The sequence below is a fragment of the Helianthus annuus genome, chromosome 10 (genome assembly GCF_002127325.2).
Source record: "Helianthus annuus cultivar XRQ/B chromosome 10, HanXRQr2.0-SUNRISE, whole genome shotgun sequence".
Classification (NCBI taxonomy): Eukaryota; Viridiplantae; Streptophyta; class Magnoliopsida; order Asterales; family Asteraceae; genus Helianthus; species Helianthus annuus.
Genome location: NC_035442.2, coordinates 161,947,218 through 161,971,800, shown reverse-complemented (window position 1 = coordinate 161,971,800; position 24,583 = coordinate 161,947,218). Strand labels below are relative to the sequence as shown.

The following is a 24,583-nucleotide window of genomic DNA, read 5'->3' as shown; positions in this document are numbered from 1 at the left end:
AGATTTCAAATCCAAGACAAGAAATTGAAATTAAATCTTGTTTCTCAACATTATTCACATCATATCCATCATTTTCTACCCTATAATTACACTAAAAACAACTACATTTTCTTTCTTTTCTCTATTAATTAATAAATTTTATACTTTTATCATTACATTTTCTCTCTCCTCCACTCACAACCACCTTCAAAATATATTAAAAAATTATAACAATGTCCCCTCAAATATACGTATGAACAGTAAAATCTCCTCTCACAATCACTTCCAACTATTTTTTATAATATGAAAACCTCTTTCACATGATTTAGGGGATAGGATGTGAATCCTCTTAGAAAAAGGACAAGTACATCGATTTCTCCCCATCTCTAAAAACGCGCCTCCTTCCTCTCTCACAAAACCCGGTTCGTTTTTGCACAAAACGTCAATCCTCCTTCTGATATTACCCTTTTCACTTAAAAACGCATCATGATTTATTAAAAATAACCACATAACACATAACTCTTGTCCTCATTCGTCTTACAAAAAAAAAAAAAAAAAAATCTTGAAAAGAATTCAAATCCAATACAAGAAATTGATTAAATCTTGTTTCTTCAACATTTATTCATTACTTGTGTAGAAAGAGGCACATCAATTTCATATTTTCACCCCAAATCACCCCACCCCACCCCACCCCCCTTTCGCCATGTATGTTACAGTTAGACCCTAAATTTCTTTTTCAATCTTCACCACTCTTTTAACAGTTTACATGGGATTCATAAGACGAAATTCATCTTCTTCATCAACCAACACATCTCCTTGCGCCGATCTCAGAACTGCTTACCATAACTGTTTCAACAGGTTCTTCTTCCTTAACCTAATTCCCTTCACTTGTTGTCAAAAAACCCTGAAAAAAGTTCGGATTTTGATGTGTATTCAGGTGGTATTCAGAGAAGTTCTTGAAGGGTCATTGGGATAAAGAAGAATGTGTTTCTGAGTGGGAGAAATATAAAGAATGTTTATCTGTAAGTTATTTCACATGAATTTAAAGTTATTTCCTTTAATTTGTTAATGTTATCTTGTAATCATTGTTTCTGAAGTTATTTTCTCAACAATATTGATGCCTGCAGCACTTTAGTTAATCTTTCATGTATATATGTTGTTTGGTATGGAATCATGAACACTTCAAGAAGAAATAGCCTGCTTTTAGTTCTGTATGAACATGGTTTTTTCTATATTCAGCATACAAGCGCGTCTTTTGTACCATAGTAACGGGAATAGTTTGAATGGAACGCATTCTTTTCAGAACTAACAATATGTTGAGAACTGTGAGAACTGCATAATGCACTTGTGCATAGTGCATAGAGCCATGGAAGATAATCAAAGTAGTGGGAGAGAGAATGCGTGGCGGTTACGTAACTGTCGTATGTATCACATTCAAAGCACCACGTACAAGTGTTTTATACAGTTCTTGTAGTTCTCAACATATTTTTGGTTTCAAAGTGGACACCCCTCTAGTTAGAACTTAGAAGACCAGAAAGGCATACATGTAGAGATGGCTACCTACACACGTGTTAACTGTTAGGTGCCGTTTGTTTTTTAAGAGGTAAAATGTCTGCAGTCTGCGGACCACATCTGCAGACATCTGTAGAAGAGGTGGACCTAACCTCTGCAGTCTGTAAGAAAAAGGTTGTTTTTTTTAACGTATGTAGACTTCTAAAATAAATTGGTGGTGGTGTACGGACGGTGGTGGTGGACGTGGACGGTGGGTGGTGGGTGGTGGGTGGTGGTGGTGGGTGGTAGTGGTGTTTAACCCTCTGCAGACCTTAGAAGATCTTAAAAGTGACTGGGCCAAGTCTGCACCAAGAAGAGCTCTCACAGACGTTTTTTACTGAAACGTCTTTGGAAAAACAAATAGTTTGCAGATGGCAATGTCTGCGCGTGGTCTGCGCAGCGCAGACAGAAGAGCCTGCGCATATCTTTTTCAGAAAAACAAACACCACCTTAGTTTCATACTTTCTATCACTCTCTTTATATTTTTTTCGGTGTTATGTTGCAGAAACATCTGGAAGACAAAAATTTGAGCCGCTTTTTGGAAGCTGAAGGGCTGAGTAGAATACCTGCTTCTAGCTCTAAATAGTCATGCTTGTTTTTTACATCAAGTGGTAAGTTCTATTTTGGAAGTGTTTAATGAAGTTTCTTATAGTGTATCTTGCTCCAGACAGTTAGTAATCTATTGAAAATGTTTGTTTCAAAGTTTGCTTTCTTAAACCTGTAGGATCTGATTGACTGGCTTTGATAAAAGTGTGGAGATTGGTGGATCAATATACATTGATTTAATGACACAAAAACCTAAAATGCAATCAGTTACATCATTAAAATTTCTCTTCATATTTTCTTTTTTACTTTAGCATAAATTAGGTGAGTCACTAAGATCTTCCATTTATCAAAAAGAGTTAAATGCGTGGATAGTCCCTGTGGTTTGCCATTTTTTCACCTTTAGTCCCTAACTTTCTAAAATTACAGCTATAGTCCTCAACTTTTTCAATTTCGTTCCCGGATAGTCCCTGGCGCGGATGAAGGTTAGTCTTTTAAAGTTAAATGGGTGTGAAATGACCTAAATACCCTTACTATTAAAATAACATTTAAATCAATAACCACCCTCAATCCAAACACACCTCCCTCTTCTTCCTCGTATTCGTATTCAGATTCATCTTCAATCCAAACACACCTCCTCTTCTTCTCCATCTTTCTGATTCACTTCGTGATTTCGTACAAAATCCAATTAATAAGTTTACATTGTTTTGAAGAAAGAAGAAACGATTCTAGCAACGGTTCCGACCAGATCTGTGATCATTTGATGAACGAGACGACGGGTATAGTTAACTGTTGTGATGGCCGGAGTGTGTTCCATCTCTTTCAACGACCTCTCATAATCAACCAGCTTATCAAATAGATTAGAAAATGATAAAGGGGTGTCGTGAACCTTTAGAGTAGCCGTTATGTGGCTGTATTCATCGCCTATCTATTTGTCGTAGGATGTAGGATATGAACGATCATGTTCTGAAAATTAGAAGTTGCAGTGGGGATTTTTTTACCAGTTAATTCTTAATTGTTCTTTGAGAAAGGAGTTAACAAAGAATCGTGTTCAAATGCTCTGAAAATTAGAAGTTGCAGTGGGGATTTTTGCCTATTTTGACCTAATTTTGTAGCTTTTGTATTTGAATAATTGTAATTTAGGAATTAATCTTTTGAAAGTGTGTTTATAATTTGTAACATAATAAGTTTACATGTTGAGATTAATAAGCAATATGGTTGACCTAAAAAAGTCAAATTGGAAGAAGAAAAGGTGTGTTTGGATTGAAGACGAATCTAATATGAGGAAGAAGAGTTGTGTTTGGATTGAAGGTGGTTATTGATTTAAATGTTATTTTTTAATAGTAAGGGTATTTAAGTCATTTCACACCCACTTAACTGAAAATACTAACCTCCATCCGCGCCAGGGACTATCCAGGAACGAAATTGAAAAAGTTGGGGACTATAGCTGTAATTTTAGAAAGTTAGGGACTAAAAATGAAAAAACGACAAATCACAGGGACTATCCGGGCATTTAACTCTATCAAAAATATAAATGAAATGGTTAGAAGATCCATGTTGTGATAAAGTTATATCATCAATGTTTCTCCTCCAGTTATTAATGAAATCTTGATGTAAGGACACCAAAATTTCGTTAGTTAAACGCTACATGGGATCTTAGTTTAATAAAGGGGGCATATATCTGATGAAGTTCAACAATAAGAGTTTTTCAACATGATTTTGTCTTGTATTCATCATGAATAAACATCCTAGCAATTTTGAGACCAAAATCCTTCATCATATGTATATAATTAAGCAATCAAACTTTATTGTTCTCAAAACAAGTTAAGTATCTCCTAGGACTTTAAGTTTAAGCAATAAGAAAATAGAGTATAGATGCAAGTGCAAGTTCAAGTATAAGTGTATAACTTTGTTCTTCATGCCTTGATGCATGTAAACTTTTTGAGTTACAAAAAAATATTTTCGGGGATGTTTGGGATTGAGTTTTGATATAGAACATACAATATTGTTTAAATAACTCTGTTCTACTGCATACACTTGTATAAAACAAGCAATTACACGTGCAATCACCAACATAACAATCTTTAGTCTTTACAGGTTTGCCATTTTCTCTTGTTTGCCCATATTGTGCACCTGACTGTCCATATACATATAGTCATATCACTCATTCAATCGCCACACTAACAGCTTATACAAGATTAACATATTTTGTTAGTTTGCCTGTACTAAGCATAGTAGTTTAGAGCCATATCAAAATGGCTTTTCACCTGGTCCATGATGTCACCTTTGAACAACTCAAGTGATAGATCCCTCAGCCATAGGTAAAACAAAGATATACTTACTTGAAAAGTTGGTTAGGCTTCTGTTGCTCAGTGGTGGTTGTATATTGTCTTGGTGGGAGATGTTTTATGACTTTATCTAACGTGTTAAACTAAAAACAGGTAAAAGGGTATTGGGTCGAAAGTCGTTTGTAGTGTAACTACAGTTATTTGAATCCTACAATTGGATTACGTTGAAATACTGTAATTTTCGTAAATAATTTAAAATTTATACAAAAAGTGTGTTGGGTCAAACCAACCGATTTAAATTTGTTTCAACCTTCAAAAAGAAAAAAAGTACTCATTTTTGACCCGTTACCCAGCCTACTCATTTTGTCACCTTTTAGTTACAGTTTATTCTCGATTCATGCCTTTGGTTTTTGTCATAATCTTGATATTTTTTAAACTGATGATATGAATTCGATAACTTTGTCTCTACAGCCGGGCGAGTACATTGACCGAGTGGATCAGATGAAACTATCTACTGCCAAGAATCTTATTCTGTTCATCAGTACTTATGTTCCTTACAAATGCTTGACACACAATTTGGTTAACGGTTTAGAACTCTGTAACATTACCAAGAAATAATGTACCTGTTAGCTTAGAGGATTAAGTTGGTTACTGCCACCAACACAACACAAGTTTGTGGTGTTAACTTGGTAAACATTTCAAAAGTTATGACACTCTTGTCTTAGGTGATATAGAAGCACCCTTTATTATTATTGTTATTATTTTTGTTCGTGGTATGACCATGCATCGTTATATATAGCTAAACAATGTTACGTTAGTAAGAATTCCGTCTCATACTGTGTCCCAAAGAAAACGGCATTCTATCCATGGGAATCCCAATGAAAAAAAAAGGACCCCAATGAAAAAAAATCCTGGGTCCGCCACTGCATGGGATGGTGTACCACAATATAAGATGGTACATTTATCTCTCCGTCATGTGATTCATCAATCAATGTACTTTTTTACGATTTTGTCGGATCAAGTATACATGACTTCCCATCAAGTACCAGGCAAAAGAAAACCTAAAAAAAGAGTGTAACTGTGTAAGGGAGTTTCAAGTTGAGATCATTTGCAAACAAATTATGATCACACAATTTCTAATCTAGTATACCATGTATGAGTATTATTAATGCTACCATTATTATCATCATGTGTGTTGTTAATGTGTACAAAACATGCAAAACACATATTTTATTTTTGTAGAACACTTCTCTAATGGTTGTGATAGTTTATATTGAGATACTGAGTTTGATGTGTTTAATTAGTTATAAAAGTTTGGTGTTCCTTACCATAGCTACCTTATAAATTCACCTCCTCACAACCCTCAATGATAGTCACGTTCATAAAGAGTTGAAATTGTTCGAAAGGTTTAAAACGAAACTAGTCGGTGGGTTCGCCTTTTGAAATGTACACGGTATGGGTTCAAGGTTAATGTTTAACGGTGTGATGTTTTAGGGTATGGTCGATACCTTGGTACTTGGAACAGGTCAATCGGTCATTTAACATTAGTTATTTATTAATTTATTCATTAGGAATATGTAGTTATGCGTATATTTATGGAAGTTGGTTTTACATGCAAGTTGGTTTACATGCAAGAATGAAACCAATAAGTAAAAAACCATGAAAACCTTATAAACGCTTATAGTGCATGAAAGGTAAGGGTGGCAATCACAAACCGAACTCTCATTCCTAGTAGGTTTGGGTGCACTTTTTCGTTTTTGGGCTTCCTTTGGGTATGTCAAATGTAAAGGACCGGTCATAGTGGACACCTAACAATATCATGATCTCGAAGAGCGGGTCAAAATGGGTTGAGGTAAGTTTACCAATGAGTCGGAATGGGCTATTTTGTCGGTTGATTTCAAGAGTTTCTTATTTTACATGCACTCAAGTATATATTTCTCACACACATATGGGAATCACTTTTACGCCCCGCTGCGGTGTGCACATATAATGTTTATATGTGTGTGGACGCTTGGGGGGCAAAAGTGAAAATGCATTAATTCTAACGTTATTTTACTAATTTCGTAACAATAACGTTAAAAGGGGGGGATGGTTAATCATGAATCATGTGGTGGTGTTGATAGCCGAAAGACAAAAGGGTACATGCACTAATAGGCATTTGTCCCGATTGTTGAGTGTTATGTGCCTTGTGTCCAAGGCTTAATGCAAAACTACTATCGAGTCGGGGGGTCTCATTGGAAGCAGTCTCTCTATTCCTACGGGGTAGAGGTAAGGCTGTTTACATCTTATTCTCCTCAGACCTACCTTAGCTTTGCTATTGGTGGGATTTATTGAGTATGATGATGATGATACGGGAATCACTTTATTACATGTTAGGAGAACAAGCAAACAAAAATGAAGTTTTTATTCATAATGATCAACTTTACGAAGATTCCATTCTATTCCGGAAGCTCGTAGCATTGGTCCCGACAAACCCCAATTTATTGCTTCCTCTCCACTAATAATGCCAACTCCTTTAACTCGTTCTAAAAAAATGGGATTCCAAAAAATGGGATTCCGTGTATATATATAAAAGAGAATATACAAGTGTTATTATTTCTCACTTCTATGATTCTATCTTCCAAAAAAAAGCGAATAAATTAGCTTGATTGTTCTTTTACGTATAACCTATACATGATGTATAGGTAAATAAAACAAAATATAAGAAACTAGGTTAGAACCCCGTGTATTACACGGGTTAAATGAATGTAATTTTATGTACTAAATAGTAAAACAACATATCTTAAAAATTTTGTTTATTACGCGGGTTGAAAAAATAAAATTTCATATATTAAATAAAAAAAATTATATTTATCTCAATTGTTTATCACCTCAGTTGCATACAAATTAGTATGCATACGAAAATATATATTGAGTTAATTTTAATTAGATACTAAAAAGAAGATAATATAAAGATTTGAAGTTGGAGATTGATGATACCAAAATGTATATTTAAGTTTTGAGTTAATGTTTATCCGCCTAGTTTAATTGTTCTCTTATAGGCTTTGGATTTGTCCATTAGTATACATAAAAATATACGTTTAGGTTGATTATATTTACTAAGTTGTATTTATCGATTATATTGTATTTGATTAATATATTGTGCATACTAATACTAATTGTAATTATGATAAAAATTTACAAATATTTGATATGAACTTTGATTTGAAAATTTGGTATTGTTTAACGATATTCAAATTCTAATACGATTAAGCTATATAAATATATTAGGTTAAAACCCCGTGTATTACACGGGTTGCATAAATATAATTTTATATAATAAATATATAATAAATAGTCAGGATTTATCTTTTCAAAATGAACTTTAATGTACTATTTACTTATTATAACATTTTACTTTGTTAAATATGTATTCTTAACTAATTTTTTGTTTAAAATTATTATTATTATTATTTAATATGATCATAATAAAAAAGTTTATATTCTTATCTATTTTTTTTGTTTAAAATTATTATTATTATTATTATTATTATTATTATTATTATTATTATTTAATATGATCAAAATAAAAACAAATGTTTATCCTTATCTAAATATTTATTCTTATCTAATATTTTTGTTTAAAATTATTATACACATAATTTTATATTGTAAGTATAAAAAAGTTACATCTTTAGAAAACCCGTGTATTACACGGTTGAATAAATACGTGTATTACACATGTTGAATAAATATAATGTAATCGCATAACACATACATTCGTTAAGATATGTTTTAAAAAATGAATTTCAATGTACTATTTACTTATTATAACATTCTACTTTTTTTATTTATTATTAGGTTAAACACTTGTGTATTACACGTGGTATAACATTTTACTTTGTTCGTTTTTAATTATTAGGTTACAAGCTTATGTATTACATGTGGTTAGATCAAAGCATGAAACATAAGAGATAAGTGGAAAAATAAAATAAAAGGCTATTAATTAATGGAAAAATAAAAGAAATGATTAAGAAAAAAATAATACCTGCTATTTTCAAAAGGTGGGGACTAAATATGAAAAAATGTAAAACCACAGGGACCATCTGGGCAATTAACTCTAAATATTAGATTTAGATATAATCTAATATACATTATTTATAGAAAATAGATTATCTGATATTATATATAGAAAAAAGTTAAAAGTACTTAGACAATTTTAACTATACATGCATCCATAGTCATAATTATATTGTGATACATATTTCAATAACATACTTACATATTATTAGATATAATCCAAAATATTTTTTTTCGTAAAGTAAAAGTGATACCTATCATATTGTTTGAATTTGAAAAAAAAAATAAGTTGGGATAAATGAAGAGAAATAATATTAATTTATTACTTAATTAGTATAAGATAAGTATGAAAAAAATGCGGGAAAACAGAAAATTAGAGGGCTCCAGTGAATGACATGTGTCAGACATTGGTTTCTTTTATTATATTGTATAGATAAGATAAGATGTCTAATAGTAATTACTATAGTTAGTTGTGACTTAGGTATAAACAAATATCTTTTCTTTTAGAATTCTAATGCAATATATATAACAAAATTTAAATGGAAACGTAGCGCGTTGCTACGGCGTTGAGATGCAAAGTACCTCGAATTTATATCGTTTAACGAAGATGTATTATATTTGACCCGAAAAAAATACATCAAAAGATATACCAACTGAAAACGAACATAAAAATAATGCTAACGTCAAAGCGTAAATCAACCTGAATTTATATTGATACGTACATAAAAATAAACACGTAAAACCTAATTATAAAATCTTTAAAAAGTTAGGTGGTTGTAAGCGTTATTGGGGGGTAAAAATATTCAAAATTCAAAAACACCAAAAAAAAAAAAAGTCAAAAAGAAGTGCTTGTATACAATTTCAAGATCACATTCGTCATATTTATCAACTTCCTCCGCATATATAATTATTAGCTAATTAGTTTGGGAATTAACTATGTAACTTTTCAGTTTTGAAATTATTTTATTGATATGTAACTAATTGAAAATTTGAAAAGTTGTTACTAATATGTAAATTAATTATTTTAAGATTTTAGGATTAACTTTTTTAAAGATAGATTTTAGGATTATCCATAAAATCATAGGAATTTACGGGAAAATAGAAGTATATATGGCCTCAATGATTGACATGTGTCCCTTATTTAGTTTCTTTTATTATATGTATAGATTTAGAGTTAAATGCTTGGTTGGTCCCTGTGGTTTGCAAATATTGCAGAGTTGGTCCTAGTGGTTTAATAATTACACACTTGGTCCCAGTGCTTGTAATTTTTGCACTCGTTTGGTCCTTATCATTAACCTAGGTTAGATTTCTCAGTTAAGTATGTATTAAATGACAATATTACCCTTGAACTAAAAAACAAAAACATTTAGAAAATATTAAAAAAAACAATAGGGTCCACCTCTCATCTTCTTCCTCATTTCACCACCCACCACCATCACCATCACCTCCACCTTCAACCCACCACCACCTCCATCGTCACCTTCAACCGACCGCCACCATTTCCATCTTCACCGTAAACCCACCACCACGGTCACCTTCAACCCACCACCTCTGCCGTCACTTTCAACCCACCTCCTCCACCTCCACTGTAAACCCACCACTTTTCCCCGTAATCACGGTCCCCAAACAGAGCATAAAATATCCCACATTTCAATACAGAGGCCACGAACCCATCTCAGATCAACAAAAATATCCCACATTTCAATCATAACATTTTGAATATTATTTACCTTGAAGGCTACATGATTCTCTGTTTTATTCGATAACTGAAGCGAGCATGAGATCTAATTAATTTTCATTCATTTGGGGTTAGTGGCCTCTGTATTGAATTCATGGGAATACAGTGGAATTTGAATTTAATTTTCATTCATTTGGTAATTCATGTGTTTTGTATTCTGTTTAGCATCAGTATTTTCCGGCGAAGCCGTTCAGACAAGTAAACCTAGGTTTTAGTTTCCGGTTAGTCGATTATCTTTTTCCGGCGAAGCCATTCATGTTGTTGATTTAGCGTTTATCTTTCCTGTAAGTCCATTTTAGGTTTCCGATAATGTTCTTTTCTTTTCCGGCGAAAGCATACAGTTAAGTTGAACCACTCCTGTAAATTTCCGATAATGTTCTTTTCTTTTCCGGCGATAGGCTGTCGATTGTTGATTGAGTTGTTGTCCAATCATCTTCATGTTATACGTTGGAGGAGAATTTCTTGAGAGAGAAATGGAGAAAGGAATTGTGCAGATATAATGATCGGAGAGGAACTGTTGACTGACTAAGGAACGGTGGGGATTGTGCCACGTGTTTTCATGGGTGGACCCATGTTTATATTTTTTAATTGCTCAGGGGTAATATGGTCATTTTATACAAACTTAGCTGAGAAAGTTAACAGAAGTTAGTGATAAGGACCACCCAAGTGCAAAAATTACAACCACCAGGACCAACTCTGTAATTATTAAAGCCTTAGGACCAAGTCTGCAATTTTTGTAAACCACAGGGACCAACCAGGCATTTAACTCAGAAATTTATGAAAAAAATGTTTGATGGTAGGGCTGTAAACGAACTGAACGTTCAGCGAACAGTTCGTGAACCGTTCGGCGGGAAGTTCGTTTATGTTCGTTCGTTTAATAAACAAACGAACATGAACAATAAATTTCGTTCGATTAGTTAAATGAACGAACACGAACAGAGGTCCCGTTCGTTCGATTGTGTTCGTGAACGTTCGGTAAGGTGTTCGTGAACGTGTTCGTGAACATTCGTTGATTTACGTTCGTTTATATTCGTATGTTTGTGTTTTAATTGAAGATCTTTGTACGTTCTTATATTTTATTTGTACTTAAACTTTTATTTATTTTATTACCCTAACAATTAAACTAGGAAACCCACTTTCATCTTGTCTATGCATAATTTCCCTTTCATTTCCATTATTTACATCGGCGAATACGATCAACGTCCCTTCCACGATAAGGGATTCAAGTTCGAGTGCTACTCTCTGGGCCATCTATCTTTATCCTTCGTCGCGTTCGCCAAATTTATTTGTGTTCGTTTGTGTTCGTGAACCGTTCGCGAACACGCTCATTTCCTTAATGAACGAACATGAACATAAAATCTCGTTCGGTAAGTGTTCATGAACCGTTCGTGAACACATTTATTTCCTTAACGAACGAACACGAACAAGACCTTGTTCGTGTTCGTTCGATTCGTTTACAGCCCTATTTGATGGGTTTTCTATTAATATGACATACACACCAGTGGTGGAGCTTGACCAAAAGTTTCAAGGGGGCGTAAAATGATGGGACCCAAATTTTTTTCCTATCATTATATTTCGGGTCGGGTCGGCTATTGATTCGAGTCAAGTCAAATAATAATAGTTCCAAATAAAACAAAAAAAATTCTTTCATTCAAAGGACCCGTTGTTACACATAAAAAATTGCGATTAAGTTTATTATGTAATGTGTAATCTAGGGTTAAACAAATAAGAGTTAAAATATATTTACAAAACTACCCATCACTTATATACAAAGTGGTAACAAACTTTACTTTAATTCATGGTTGTAAAACAAGGTTACAAGGCCGAATACTCTCCGAGTAGTCGCTACAAGGTAGTATGCCGAGGCGACTTTCTTTGACTCCGCCTAATTACTCGGATTCGGTCAAACGCGGCCAACCACGACCAAGGCGACTTTCTTTGACTCCGCCTAATTACTCGGAGTCGGTCAAACGCGGCCAACGACGACCAAAATCGGATCTAGTAGGTCAACTTGGGCCTAGTTTGACTTAAATAATAATAAAACATAATTTCTATGCCTACATATTAAAGAATGAATATCATTTTCACCTATTTTGTTATAAATATTAGTAAATTTATGTTATTTGACATATATTTAATCTCCAAAAAGTAATTTCTTTATAATTTAACATGTCCGAGTACTCCCCGAGTATTCTCCGCCTATACCGAGTACTCTCAACTCCCCGGTCGACCGACTAAGGAGCGCCTAGCGACTTTTCTAACCATGCTTTAATTTATATATTGTATAAAACTATAAATATTTAGGATATACAAAGTGGTAACAAACTTTACTTTAATTTATATATTGTATAAATATTTAGGAAAAATAATTAGGGGGAGGCGATCCTATATAAATTTTAAAAATTTCGGACGAAAAATCGGAACCTATACCCTTCTAACCGAAACATTGGGGTGGGCGGGTGCACCCCCGGGCACCAACTAACCTTCGCCATTGCTACACACTACACGTGTGTATGTTAAAGAGTATAATTTGAAAAGAAATAAACCCTTCATCTTCGGTAAATTTCACCAATAGTAAAGCAAAGTTAGGATATGAGGAGGGTAAGATGTAGATAGCCTTACCTCTACCCATAGGAATAGAGAGACTGTTTCCAGTGAGACCCCCGGCTCGATAGTAGTTTTGCATCAAGCCTTGGACATAAGACACATAACACTCAGCAATCGGGACAAAGACCGATCAGTGCATGTAACCTTTTGTCTTTCAGCTATCAACACCACCACATGATGCATGATTAACCGTCCTCAGCTTTTAACGTTATTTTCACGAAATTAGTAATATAACGTTAAAATTAGTGCACTTTCACTTTTGCCCCCGATGACCCACACATATATACATTATATGCGTATACCGCAAGCGGGGCGTAAAATAAACCCTTCATCAATAACTTAAATGGTTCAAATTTGTTAATTGTCTTGTCAAAGAAGTTTTGTATTATGAAATTCTCTCCCATGGATGTTCGTTATGGGAGTGCCTTTATTAACCAATATATTGTGAGAGCTTTCATATTATTTGACGACGGGGGTAGCCCAAAGACAAATAAAACCATTAATATGCAAAGAGCTTAAAAGGTTGAAAGGTTCATCGGATGAAAAGCTGCATAATGAGTGAATCGAGGAACAGTAACTAGTCATGTCCACCAACTCATCTCACCAACTCACGCTCACCAACTCACAAAGTCAGAGCAGGTCTGTACAGGCACACCCTATTAACCAGGGGTCCAAAGCCTTGAACCCCAAAAGGGGAAACCCTCCATAAGCAAACAGGTCTCACTAGTATAGTCCATACCATTTCGAGAAGTGTCTTCCACTATAAGAAGACAGCTCAATAACACTTCAAGGACATTCCGAAAAGCAGAGAGATTCCTTAATCTCTTGTCATTTGAAGAGTTCTTGTCACTTCCAAATAACTCTTCATCAGATTCATCTCATTCATTCTATTTGCTTTCTTTTCTTGATCCGAGTCAATCTTGGAGAAAGAACTTCAAAGCAAATAACTCAAATATACTAGTGAACCTCCTTCCACGTTTTGCAAACGTGGAGGGACCCCGCGACCTGCGTTAGGCAAAATCAAACCTTTCAGCCCTTTTGCCTGACCAGTCCAGCTACCATCCTTGGTCCCGTGTTTGTTGCATCAACAAGTTGGCGCCCACCGTGGGGCTACGCCGCTGTTTCTCCTCAAAAGAGACCTGGTACGTGTAGCTCCTTCCATTCCAAACCACTATGTCAGAAAGTGGATCTCCGGGAGAGGTCAACCAGATCCCTAACACCTCTACCCCGGGAAGTGGTCAAGCTCACACAACAATAACAACGCCTTTTTCAACTCCGGGGAGTACACCCGAGTTCCTCACCTTTAACACACCAACCCCATCCAGATCTGGAGCTCCGTCTCCCAACGTTGGTGTGTCTGACACTCCGACACGCGTTGAACTTACCCCCGAGGGGGTCGCTCATAACTTCCTTGAGCTGAGATCACTTCTTAACCAACATGTGAACAGAGAAAGGGAAAAGGGTGTAAGGATTCGTCTAGATTACGACGAGCCTGAGCCAACGTTATCTCCTGGACCACCTCTACCACCCTTCGTTACAAGAAGTGAAGCCGGTCCTAGCAACCCTTCAAACCTGCACCCTTATCTGTCCACTGTGACGAACCCCACTGTTCATCCCATTCTCTCTTCCCAACCAACTGTTAGTGGTACCCCTCTGGGACACGAGTTAACACTCGACCAACTCCTACAATCCCCGGTGACCAGTTGTCCCACTTCTCTGAATACCACATGGGAGCAAGCCCTGTCCGTGCTCCCTTTAGCACGAAGTGCTGTTGCCAGCACCCCTCTTGGGGTAAATTGCTCGGTTGGTCCTGGAAGCCTTCAAGGTTTCAATTTCGTGCCCAATATGATGTCTCAGATGATGGCCCACTTCCCTTGGCAGCACTTCATCAATCAAGTGCTGGCCACCCAGGGAAACCAAGGCAATAATAACAACGGAGGCACGAGACCTGAAGAGGACTTGGCTAAACCTTACAAGCCAAGCAACCTTTCATGCTTTTCAAGACAGATAGCTGATTATGACTTCCAGTCAAAAATCAAAATGCCTGCCCACATCAAAACATATGATGGGACCGAAGACCCCGAAGATCATCTTCAAATCTTTACTGGTGCTGCTCGAATAGAAAAATGGTCGAATGCTGAATGTTGCCTAATGTTCATGCAAACCCTCATTGGGTCCGCCAGAATTTGGTTCAACGACCTACCTGCTCAAAGCATTCGAAGCTTTGATGACCTCAGCAGAGGCTTCCTGGCAAACTTCTCCCAACAAAGGAGATACGTTAAAGACGCGACTGTAATCTTCCAAATAAAACAACGAGATGATGAAAGCCTACGAGCATTCATTGAACGGTACAAGAAAGAAGGGCTAACCTACGTGGGGGCTGATGAGAAAATGAGGGTTGCCGGTTTTATGAACGCCATAACCTCCAAGTATCTCACACGAGATTTCAACAAATCTCTACCCAAAACCTTGGAAGAAGCCCTTGAAAGAGCTGAGGCTCACATCCGAGGAGAAGAAGCTGTTGATATCAAGGAACAAAGGAAAAGGGGTTCCGGTTGGCGAAGCAGCAGCCCAGCCAGAAAGAGAGGAAACTTTAATTCTTACGACAGACGCTCAAAGGGTTCAGACCCTCGAAGGGTTGAAGGGCGAAACCCTCCAAGCAGGGATAAGAGTATGAGTTTCACTCCTCTCACCAAAACCCCTCAAGAAATCCTGGCAACGGAAGAGGTCAAGCAAAACTTCAGACCTCCCAGGCCTCTTCCCAAAAGTCGGAAAAACGAGAACTCCACTCAGTTCTGTGAATTCCATGAAGAAAAGGGACATCACACCAACGATTGCTTCCAGCTGAAAAAGAGAATTGAAGAAGCTGTCAAGTCAGGGGAACTTGCCCATTTGGTCAAGGGAGTTCGAGACAAGATGGCCGAAAACAAAGGGAAGGAAGTAAACATGGTATGTTCTGACGAAAAGGTCCCTTACAAGAAGCGACGGTTGGAGGATTGGGAACTTCAGTGTGTTTGCTTCCCCCCAACAAGGAAGGACCCGCTCCCTGGTCCCCTTGTGGTTGAAGCCATCGTGGGTACCTTACAAACATGCAAAGCATACATAGACACGGGAGCAGCCACTGAAATCATGTTCGAGAAGTTTTTCAATCAACTAAGCAATGAGGAGCGTTCAAGGCTTCAACCCTCCGGGACCTCCATAAAGGGTATCGCTGACATAACCCTGAAGCCTTTGGGGCAAATAACCCTTGATGTTTGTCTTAAAGAGGGATCAAAGGAAAGAACCCGATCACTAACATTCGTGGTTATCAACATCCCTTCCAACTACGACGTAATCATAGGGAGGCCCGGACAATGTGCATTTTACATGGCTGTGTCTGTTGGCCATGGCACTGTCAAGTTTCCAACCGAGAGAGGGATTGCAACCCTTCAACCCTCTCAGGAAGCTTACCTGATCGAAGGAGAAAGTTCTAATGACGAGAAAGACAAGCAGGGGTTAGTCATCAACCCTAAGTACCCCGAACAGCGGATAAGGGTCAATCCCAACCTCTCTCAAGATACTCTTTCATACCTTGAAAAGCTGCTAAAACATCACAGCGATGTGTTCGCCTGGTCTCCCGAAGACATGACCGGGATCCCTCGAAGCATTGCTGAACATGAGCTAAGAATACCACCGAATGTCAAGCCAGTGGTTCAAAAGAAAAGAAGTTTGGCACCTGAAAGAAGCCTGGCAGCTTGCCAAGAGGTTGAAAAGCTTGTATCAGCTGGCATCCTCCGAGAGGTTAAGTATCAATCATGGATTGCTAATCCTGTCATGGTCCGAAAACCCGACAACTCTTGGAGAATGTGTATAGATTTCAAGGATCTTAACAAAGCTTGTCCTAAAGATTGCTACCCGCTCCCAGAAATTGACCTTAAGGTTGATTCCCTCACGGGATACCCGTTCAAATGCTTCCTTGATGCATACAAAGGCTATCACCAGATCCTCATGAAAGAAGAGGATGAAGAAAAAACGGCTTTCCACACAGACAAGGGCATTTTCTGTTACCAAAAAATGCCTTTTGGTCTCAAGAACGCAGGAGCCACTTACCAACGACTCGTCGATAAAGCCTTCGAAAGCCAAATTGGAAGAAACATGGAAGCGTATGTCGATGACCTGGTAATCAAAAGCAAAACGGAGTACCAGATGCTTGATGACATCCAAGAAACCTTCAAGAATCTTAGAAAGATCAACATGAAGCTTAACCCGGAAAAATGTTCGTTCGGATTTGATGAAGGAAAATTCCTGGGTCATATTGTTGGAAAACAAAGCATCAAGGCCAACCCCAACAAAGTAAAAGCTGTTCTCGAAGCTAAACCACCAAGAACCAAGAAGGAGGTTGAAAGCTTGAATGGGAAGCTTGCAGCCTTGAAGCGTTTTACCTCAAAACTGGCCGAAAGGTCCCTACCGTTCTACAAAACGCTCAAGAATTGTTCAGATAAGAAAGATTTCAGATGGACCGAGGAGGCTGAGAAAGCTTTCAATCAAATGAAGCAGCACCTTGCTTCACTGCCAGATATTGCAGCACCTGAAACCGGGGAGCTCATATCGGTGTACCTCTCAGTTGCCGACGAAGCCATCAGTGCAGTCCTCACCATTGAAAGGGACAAGGCTCAGGTACCCGTCTATTTTTTCAGCAAAACTTTAAAACTAGCTGAAACCAAATATCCTCCCCTTGAAAAACTAGCCCTAGCCTTGGTCCAAACAGCCAGAAGGCTTAGAAGATACTTTCAAGCACATCCTATACAAGTGGTCACTGACCAACCTGTCAAGAACGTGCTTGAAAAGCCTGAAAACTCAGGAAGATTGGCAAAATGGGTAGTGGAACTAGGTGAACATAACATCACCTATGTCCCACGAAAAGCAATCAAAGCTCAAGTTTTGGCTGACTTCCTAGTAGAAGTCCCAAGCCAAAAGACTGAAGAAGTAAACACCACAACCACTGAACCCTCCAACCCTGAAGCCTGGAAACTGTTCACCGACGGGGCTTCAAGCGTTGAAGGGTCAGGAGCTGGTGTAATCCTAATCAACCCTGAGGGGCTAGAATTCACATATGCTCTTCGTTTCAACTTTCAGACCACTAATAACGAGGCTGAATACGAAGCACTGATCGCTGGCCTCCGGCTAGCCAAAGAAATGAAAGTCAAAAAGCTTGAAGTGTTCACTGATTCGCTACTAGTATCAAGCCAAGTCAATGACAGCTATGTCGCCAAGGAGCCCAACATGAGAAGGTACAAAGAAAAATCAAAGGAATTAATGAACACCTTCCAGGCATGCAACATCAAACAGATTCCAAGATCCCAAAACAAAAAGGCTGACGCCTTAAGCAAGTTAGCGTCCCTCACATTCGCCCACCTCACAAAAAAGGTGTTGGTTGAAGTGTTGAAGGCTCGTTCAATTGACGAATTAGAAGTACAAGATGTGGTCACCGAGGAAGATCCAAATTGGATGACTCCCATAAAGAAATTCCTTCAAAACAACGAACTACCAAGTGATCAAATAGAAGCTGAAAGGGTAAAGATCAAAGCAAGACAATATGTGTTGCAAGGAGAAATCCTCTATAAAAAAAGGATACCTTGCACCATTGCTAAGGTGTGTGGGCCCTGAACAAAGCAAGTATTTGGTTAAAGAAGTGCATGAAGGAATATGTGGAGCTCATTTCGGAGCTAGGTCGGTGGTTGCAAAACTCATGAACTTGGGATACTTCTGGCCTTCAATGCATCGGGATACCGTCGAGCAATTGAAGAAATGCGATGCCTGCCAAATCCACTCCCCAATACCAAAAAGTCCAAAACATGACTTGGTCCCCATAACTTCAGCATGGCCATTCCATAAATGGGGAATGGACATAGTTGGACCATTCCCTCCAAGCAAAGGGGGAGTAAAATTCCTGTTGGTAGCAATTGATTACTTCAGCAAATGGCCAGAGGTCAAACCCCTTGCCAAAATCACAGGAAAGCAAATCATAGACTTTGTATGGGAGAACATCATATGCCGCTATGGGCTGCCAGGGGTAATTGTGACCGATAATGGGAAACAATTCGCTGAGAAACCCTTCAGCCTTTGGTGCAAAGAGTACAGGATCAACCAAATCTTCAGCTCAGTGGCTTACCCGCAATCAAACGGTCAGGTTGAAAGGACCAACAGAAGCATAGTGGAAGGCATCAAGACAAGATTGGGGAGATATGAAAGTAATTGGCTGGAAGAATTGCCTAGCGTTTTATGGGCAATCAGAACAACAGAAAAAGCAAGTCACAGAAAAACACCTTATAGCTTGGTATTCGGATCCGAAGCCGTAATCCCCGCTGAAATAGGAGTTGTAACCCAACGAATTGTCAACATGGATCCCGAGGTAAACACACAAGAGACCATGTTGAACTTACAACTCTTAGAAGAGGCCCGGGATCAAGCAGCAATACAAGAGGCCAAATACAAGCAAAAGATGGAAGCATATTACAACAAAAAGGTCAAGAACGAACGATTCAAGCCAGGAGACCTAGTTCTCAGAAACAATGAGGCCAGCAAAAAGGAAAACCAAGGAAAATTAGGCCCAAAATGGGAGGGGCCATACACCATCCTCGAAGCACACAAGGGTGGATCCTACAAGCTGGGAGATCTAGAAGGCAAAAGGCTCCCAAGGCACTGGAACGGAAAAACTTTAAGAAAATTCTATGTTTAGAAAGTTTGGTTTGTGGCAAAACAAAAACCTTTTGTAAAAGCAAATGTTGCTTGAATGAATGAAGTTACTTTATCAAACTTGTCTTTCTATCCTAATATCAGGTTGAGAACCTAGCAAAAAACTCCATGGCAAGGGCCATGTAAGGGGATGAGCTCCCAGGCCATATCGCTCAATAGGTTCAAGGGTTGAATGGACCTATATAAGGGGTGAGTTCCTAAATCAATACAACTCCATGAGACTTATCAAAGAAAAACCATAGTGTCTCATAGACAGGTTTGAACAGCCTACACCAATCGTTCCTTAAGTCTAAAAAATGTACCCAATAATCAGACTTACGAAACCAAACAAATCACAACGAAATAAAAGAAAAGGATAGATACTACGTCTTGATGATAAACACTAAGGCAAAGTGACTGCAGCACTGAACCCTTTAAAGTGTAAAAAACATAAAGACAAAGTAAACAAAGACAAGGCAAGAAAATAAAAACAAACAAGCCTATCAACCAAACATACAAACCAAATCAGAAGCTACCCAAAGATCAACCAACATGTACCGAGCTTGAAAGGTTAAAGGCTTCAACCCACCAGCAACTGTACAAAAAGCCTGAAGGGTTGAAACCCCACAAAACAAAACCAAGCAAATGGAACCAACAAAAACATCAACGACAAACATCATGTCATAAGTTAGAAAGGCCATAAAAGACCTTCATAAGACAGTTAAAGCAAGCCCTAGTGACTTGCAAATAAAACTAATGTTCAACAGCCATATAGGCCCAACCAACCAACCATGGGAACCTTAAGGGTCCCCAAAACCTAAACATTGTTTAAAACATTACAAAACATAAAATGTTTGCTAAGAAAGCTACGAATAAATGTCAGTTATCAGAGGGCTTGGAACCTTCACCCTTAGACTTTTTAGCTTTCTTTGTCTTCTTCACCTTCACAACTTCTTCACCACCAACTGCAGAGGTTTCCAAACCAGCATCTTTCGAGGTTTCAGGCAGACTCGAAAGGGTATCATCACTGTCCCCGGAGTAAGACCTCTTCTTTGACAAGGAACCCAAAACCTCAGCACAAACCTTCTCATTTAACCCCTCAGGCTTCAACCCCTGTAAAACAGACAAAGGCTTACCAAAACAAGAGGATACCTCATGAATAAAGGGGTAGGTTAGCCTCTCCATCTGCTCAACAGAAGCCTTGAAGACATCAGAAGCCTCAGGGCGAAACATGGGTGATTTCTCCAAAGGTTGCCCAGATTCATGAAGTTTATAGCCAGCAGTAAGGCCTTGATGCTTCCCCAGGTTCAGCAGCTTTGTGTAAACATCACCAAGGGCAGAGTTAAATTCCTTAGAGTGCAAAAGATAAGTCACAATCTGCTGAAACCCATGCTCGATCAACCACTGATTATCCGCAGTCACCTGACCAACGGAAGCCTTCAACCCCTCCTTTTCTTCACGAAAAGCCTTCTGCTGGACAGATAAGGCCTCTCGGTCAGCCTTCAATTTCAACAAATTTGCTTCAAAACTTTTCCTCAGGTCACCCATCTCAATGGCATGCATCTTCTTCAGATCCTCAATCTCCTTCTTCCAAGCTGCCTCCTTCTCTGCAAACCCAGCCACTTCCTTCTTCATCGATGCAAGGGAGGATTTCATTTTGTCTTTCTTTTTAGAAAAATCCTCATACTCCCGCATCCTTTGGCGAAAGCGTGTAATCCCTTGGGGAAGCATGGCTGCAAGGTTGCAAGTAGTTAAAACCATGCGAGATAACATAGTGTCATCATCCATCTCAGCAATAGCTTCACGAACGGAAGGAGGAGCAAGATGACTAAGAGCATCTTCACAAACAGCAGCATCCTTAAAAGTGTCATCATTCTTAACCAACCAAGTAGGCACATAAGTGCCCTCAGGGTTCAACCCTTCAACGTCTCTGCTCGACGATTCTTGAACAGGGGTAGCAACACCCTTCTTCCCTCGAACCTTCTTACCACGCACAACTAATTCCTTCTCCTTCTCAACCTCCACTTCAGCCTGATCCTCAGAAGCCTCGATATCATCACTCAAATCCACTGGCTCAGTGGAAGTGGATTGAGGAGCAGCTTTCAGTAAACGATGAGATAACCGGCGAGTTGAAGGCTTGGGAACATTGGACTTGGTAAAACCCTTCGCATTTGCAACACTGACATAACCTGAACCCTCAAACCTCTGCTCAGAGGTCCTCACAACAACATTTTCACCCGGAACAGTCGGAGCATCTTCAAAAACCACATCGGACGTATCGTCACTCTTGATGAAGTCCAAAGCAGACATAACTGCCAAAAAACAAATAAAGAAAATAAGTCACAAACAAAGTAAGATGAAAAGGTATAAGGGAAAAAATGCATACCAAGGCCATTTCTCATCAACACCGGATCCCGATCAACTTTTGCCCAAATATTACTAACCCCTAAAAGCACTAACAAATGTTCGGGAAAAGGGCGAACCCTCGAAGGGCACCCCCAAATGGCTGAAAGAAAGGCATCATTCAATTCAGACTCGGAAGGCTCCGGATCGTTGAGAACAGCATCCGGATGCCTCCACACCATTTTGAAAGGAATAATGGATTCAGAAACCCAGAAAAACGTATTCTTCCATGATCCAAGGGTTGTAACCATGGATGAAACAAGACAAGTATCAACCTTTGTGTTCTCAAAAGTAAACCAATCACCATTTTTGGCTAACCGGAAGAACCTCCGAAAGAGCAACAATGAAGGATCATAACCTAAAGCACGACACAGCACTTCAAAGTGCAAAACCCTAGCCATTCCTTTCGGATGTACTTGCCCAAAAGACACTCGATAATATTCAAGCAAATTTAGAACAAAAAACGAAAAAGGGTAACGAAGATTAGACCACTCAAAATGCCGACAATACAAAGCAATAAAACCAGGAATCGGTTTGTTAACGGAAGCATCGCAAGCAGGGGCGGTCGGATTAAACTGTTTATCGATACCATATTCAAGGCAAAACAGGTCTACCTCCTCTTGTGTCAACCGAGAAAATGACCTCGCTAAATCCTTAAGGGCACCCATGATCGAAAAAAGTAAAAGTGAAAACGGAGAAGAAAACTAACCTGAGGGAGGAAAAACTATGAATGATTGAAGGGAAAATGATGAAGTTTTGTAATTGTAAAAATGAATATAAGAGTAAAGTAAGGGTATTAAAGATAAAAATAAAAATCTCTGCCAATCCGCCGCCTGACACATGTCCAATCAACTGTCAAATCGATTAAATTTCAAAATTCAAAAAAGTAACCGCCTCAAACCCTTCAAGCCTCCAAACAACGAACCCTTGAAGCCTTTAAAAGACATGCATAAAAGTCAGAAGTCTTTGAGCCTAATACCCCAAAAACCTCTGACTTGGGGGGCTGACGACGGGGGTAGCCCAAAGACAAATAAAACCATTAATATGCAAAGAGCTTAAAAGGTTGAAAGGTTCATCGGATGAAAAGCTGCATAATGAGTGAATCGAGGAACAGTAACTAGTCATGTCCACCAACTCATCTCACCAACTCACGCTCACCAACTCACAAAGTCAGAGCAGGTCTGTACAGGCACACCCTATTAACCAGGGGTCCAAAGCCTTGAACCCCAAAAGGGGAAACCCTCCATAAGCAAACAGGTCTCACTAGTATAGTCCATACCATTTCGAGAAGTGTCTTCCACTATAAGAAGACAGCTCAATAACACTTCAAGGACATTCCGAAAAGCAGAGAGATTCCTTAATCTCTTGTCATTTGAAGAGTTCTTGTCACTTCCAAATAACTCTTCATCAGATTCATCTCATTCATTCTATTTGCTTTCTTTTCTTGATCCGAGTCAATCTTGGAGAAAGAACTTCAAAGCAAATAACTCAAATATACTAGTGAACCTCCTTCCACGTTTTGCAAACGTGGAGGGACCCCGCGACCTGCGTTAGGCAAAATCAAACCTTTCAGCCCTTTTGCCTGACCAGTCCAGCTACCATCCTTGGTCCCGTGTTTGTTGCATCAACATTATTGATTCCACAAATTGGTTAGCAACACAATTATGAGGGCTGCTTTTAACTCCTTATAAAATGCAACACAAACCCTCTCCTAATTATCATGCACAATACACCAAATAACTCCTTAAATCTTCTTCAGCCATGAGTTTCCTCAGTCTAAACCTTACAGAAAACGCTTTCAGTTCATCTTCGTCGTCGTCTTTGTGCCCTAAACAACGAGTTTTCCCGTGCAGGTACTGCAGTCGAAAATACTACACCCCACAAGCACTTGGAGGCCACCAAAATGCTCATAGATTAGAAAGAAACGTAGCGAAGAAGTTGGCTGGTTCTAGTGGCCCAAGCCACAGTAGACATGTGCAACCACCTGTCATGATGGAGGTTAACCATGTTGGAAGTTTCAGTGCTAATGGTTATAAGCACGAGTATGTTCATGAAGAAGACACTAGCCAACTTGATTTGACTCTTAGGCTTTGAGCAACTACTTTTTAGTAATTTAGTACTATGTTGCAAATGTTTTAAGTCTTCTTAATTATTTGTATTGTCAATGCATCTTCGTGCAAGTTATATATTGGGACCTTCTTAAGATGTGCATCAACATATTTTGTTGTGTAAACTAAGTTCCGAAATCTATCACGCGATTTCTAATCTAGTATACCATGTATGAGTATTATTGATGCTACCATTATTATCATCATGTGTTTTGTTATTGTGTACAAACATGCGAAACAAATATTTTATTTTGGTAGAACACTTCTCTAATGGTTGTGATAATTTTTTGTTGAGATACATGTGTTTAATCATTTATTGAAAGTTTGGCGTTCCTAAAGTGCTATATAGTATATACCATAGCTACTATATGATTTTACCTCCTCCCAACCCTCAATGATAGTCACGTTCATAAACAGTTGAAATTGGTTGAAACGTTCAAAATGAAATTAGGGGCTGTTAGTTCGCCTTTAAAAATGTACACCGTATGGTTCAAGATTAATGTTTATAGGTGTGGTTGTTTTAGGCTATGCTGGACATTTTGGTACTTAGAACTAGTCATTTAACATTAGTTATTTAGAGAGGGGGGTTGTTA

At 38.3% G+C, this 24,583-nt stretch overlaps 3 protein-coding genes across 4 annotated transcripts; 2 read left to right on the top strand and 1 right to left on the bottom strand.

The window, feature by feature from the left end:
* The first annotated feature begins 614 nt into the window (after positions 1–614).
* Positions 615–24,078, top strand: LOC110886246 (uncharacterized protein At4g33100). Of its 2 annotated transcripts, none has more exons than XM_035978736.1 (4): positions 615–837; positions 917–1,001; positions 2,036–2,141; positions 23,736–24,078. In XM_035978736.1, the coding sequence occupies exons 1-3, from the start codon at positions 746–748 to the stop codon at positions 2,114–2,116; spliced, it is 258 nt and encodes an 85-aa protein (XP_035834629.1). In that variant the 5' UTR covers positions 615–745; the 3' UTR covers positions 2,117–2,141; positions 23,736–24,078. The 2 variants fall into 2 exon arrangements, with proteins under 2 accessions (XP_035834629.1, XP_021989714.1); XM_022134022.2 differs by lacking the exon at positions 23,736–24,078 and adding an exon at positions 4,833–5,131.
* Positions 20,280–22,550, bottom strand: LOC118482736. Its single transcript, XM_035978376.1, has 5 exons — positions 21,866–22,550; positions 21,214–21,791; positions 20,632–20,979; positions 20,382–20,562; positions 20,280–20,296 (listed from the first exon to the last, which is right to left on the bottom strand). Exons 1-5 carry the CDS (start codon positions 22,548–22,550, stop codon positions 20,280–20,282), a joined length of 1,809 nt encoding a protein of 602 aa, XP_035834269.1.
* Positions 23,644–23,976, top strand: LOC110883080 (zinc finger protein 2). The gene has a single exon (XM_022130932.1). The coding sequence runs from the start codon at positions 23,644–23,646 to the stop codon at positions 23,974–23,976; it is 333 nt and encodes a 110-aa protein (XP_021986624.1).
* Positions 24,079–24,583: the final 505 nt, after the last annotated feature.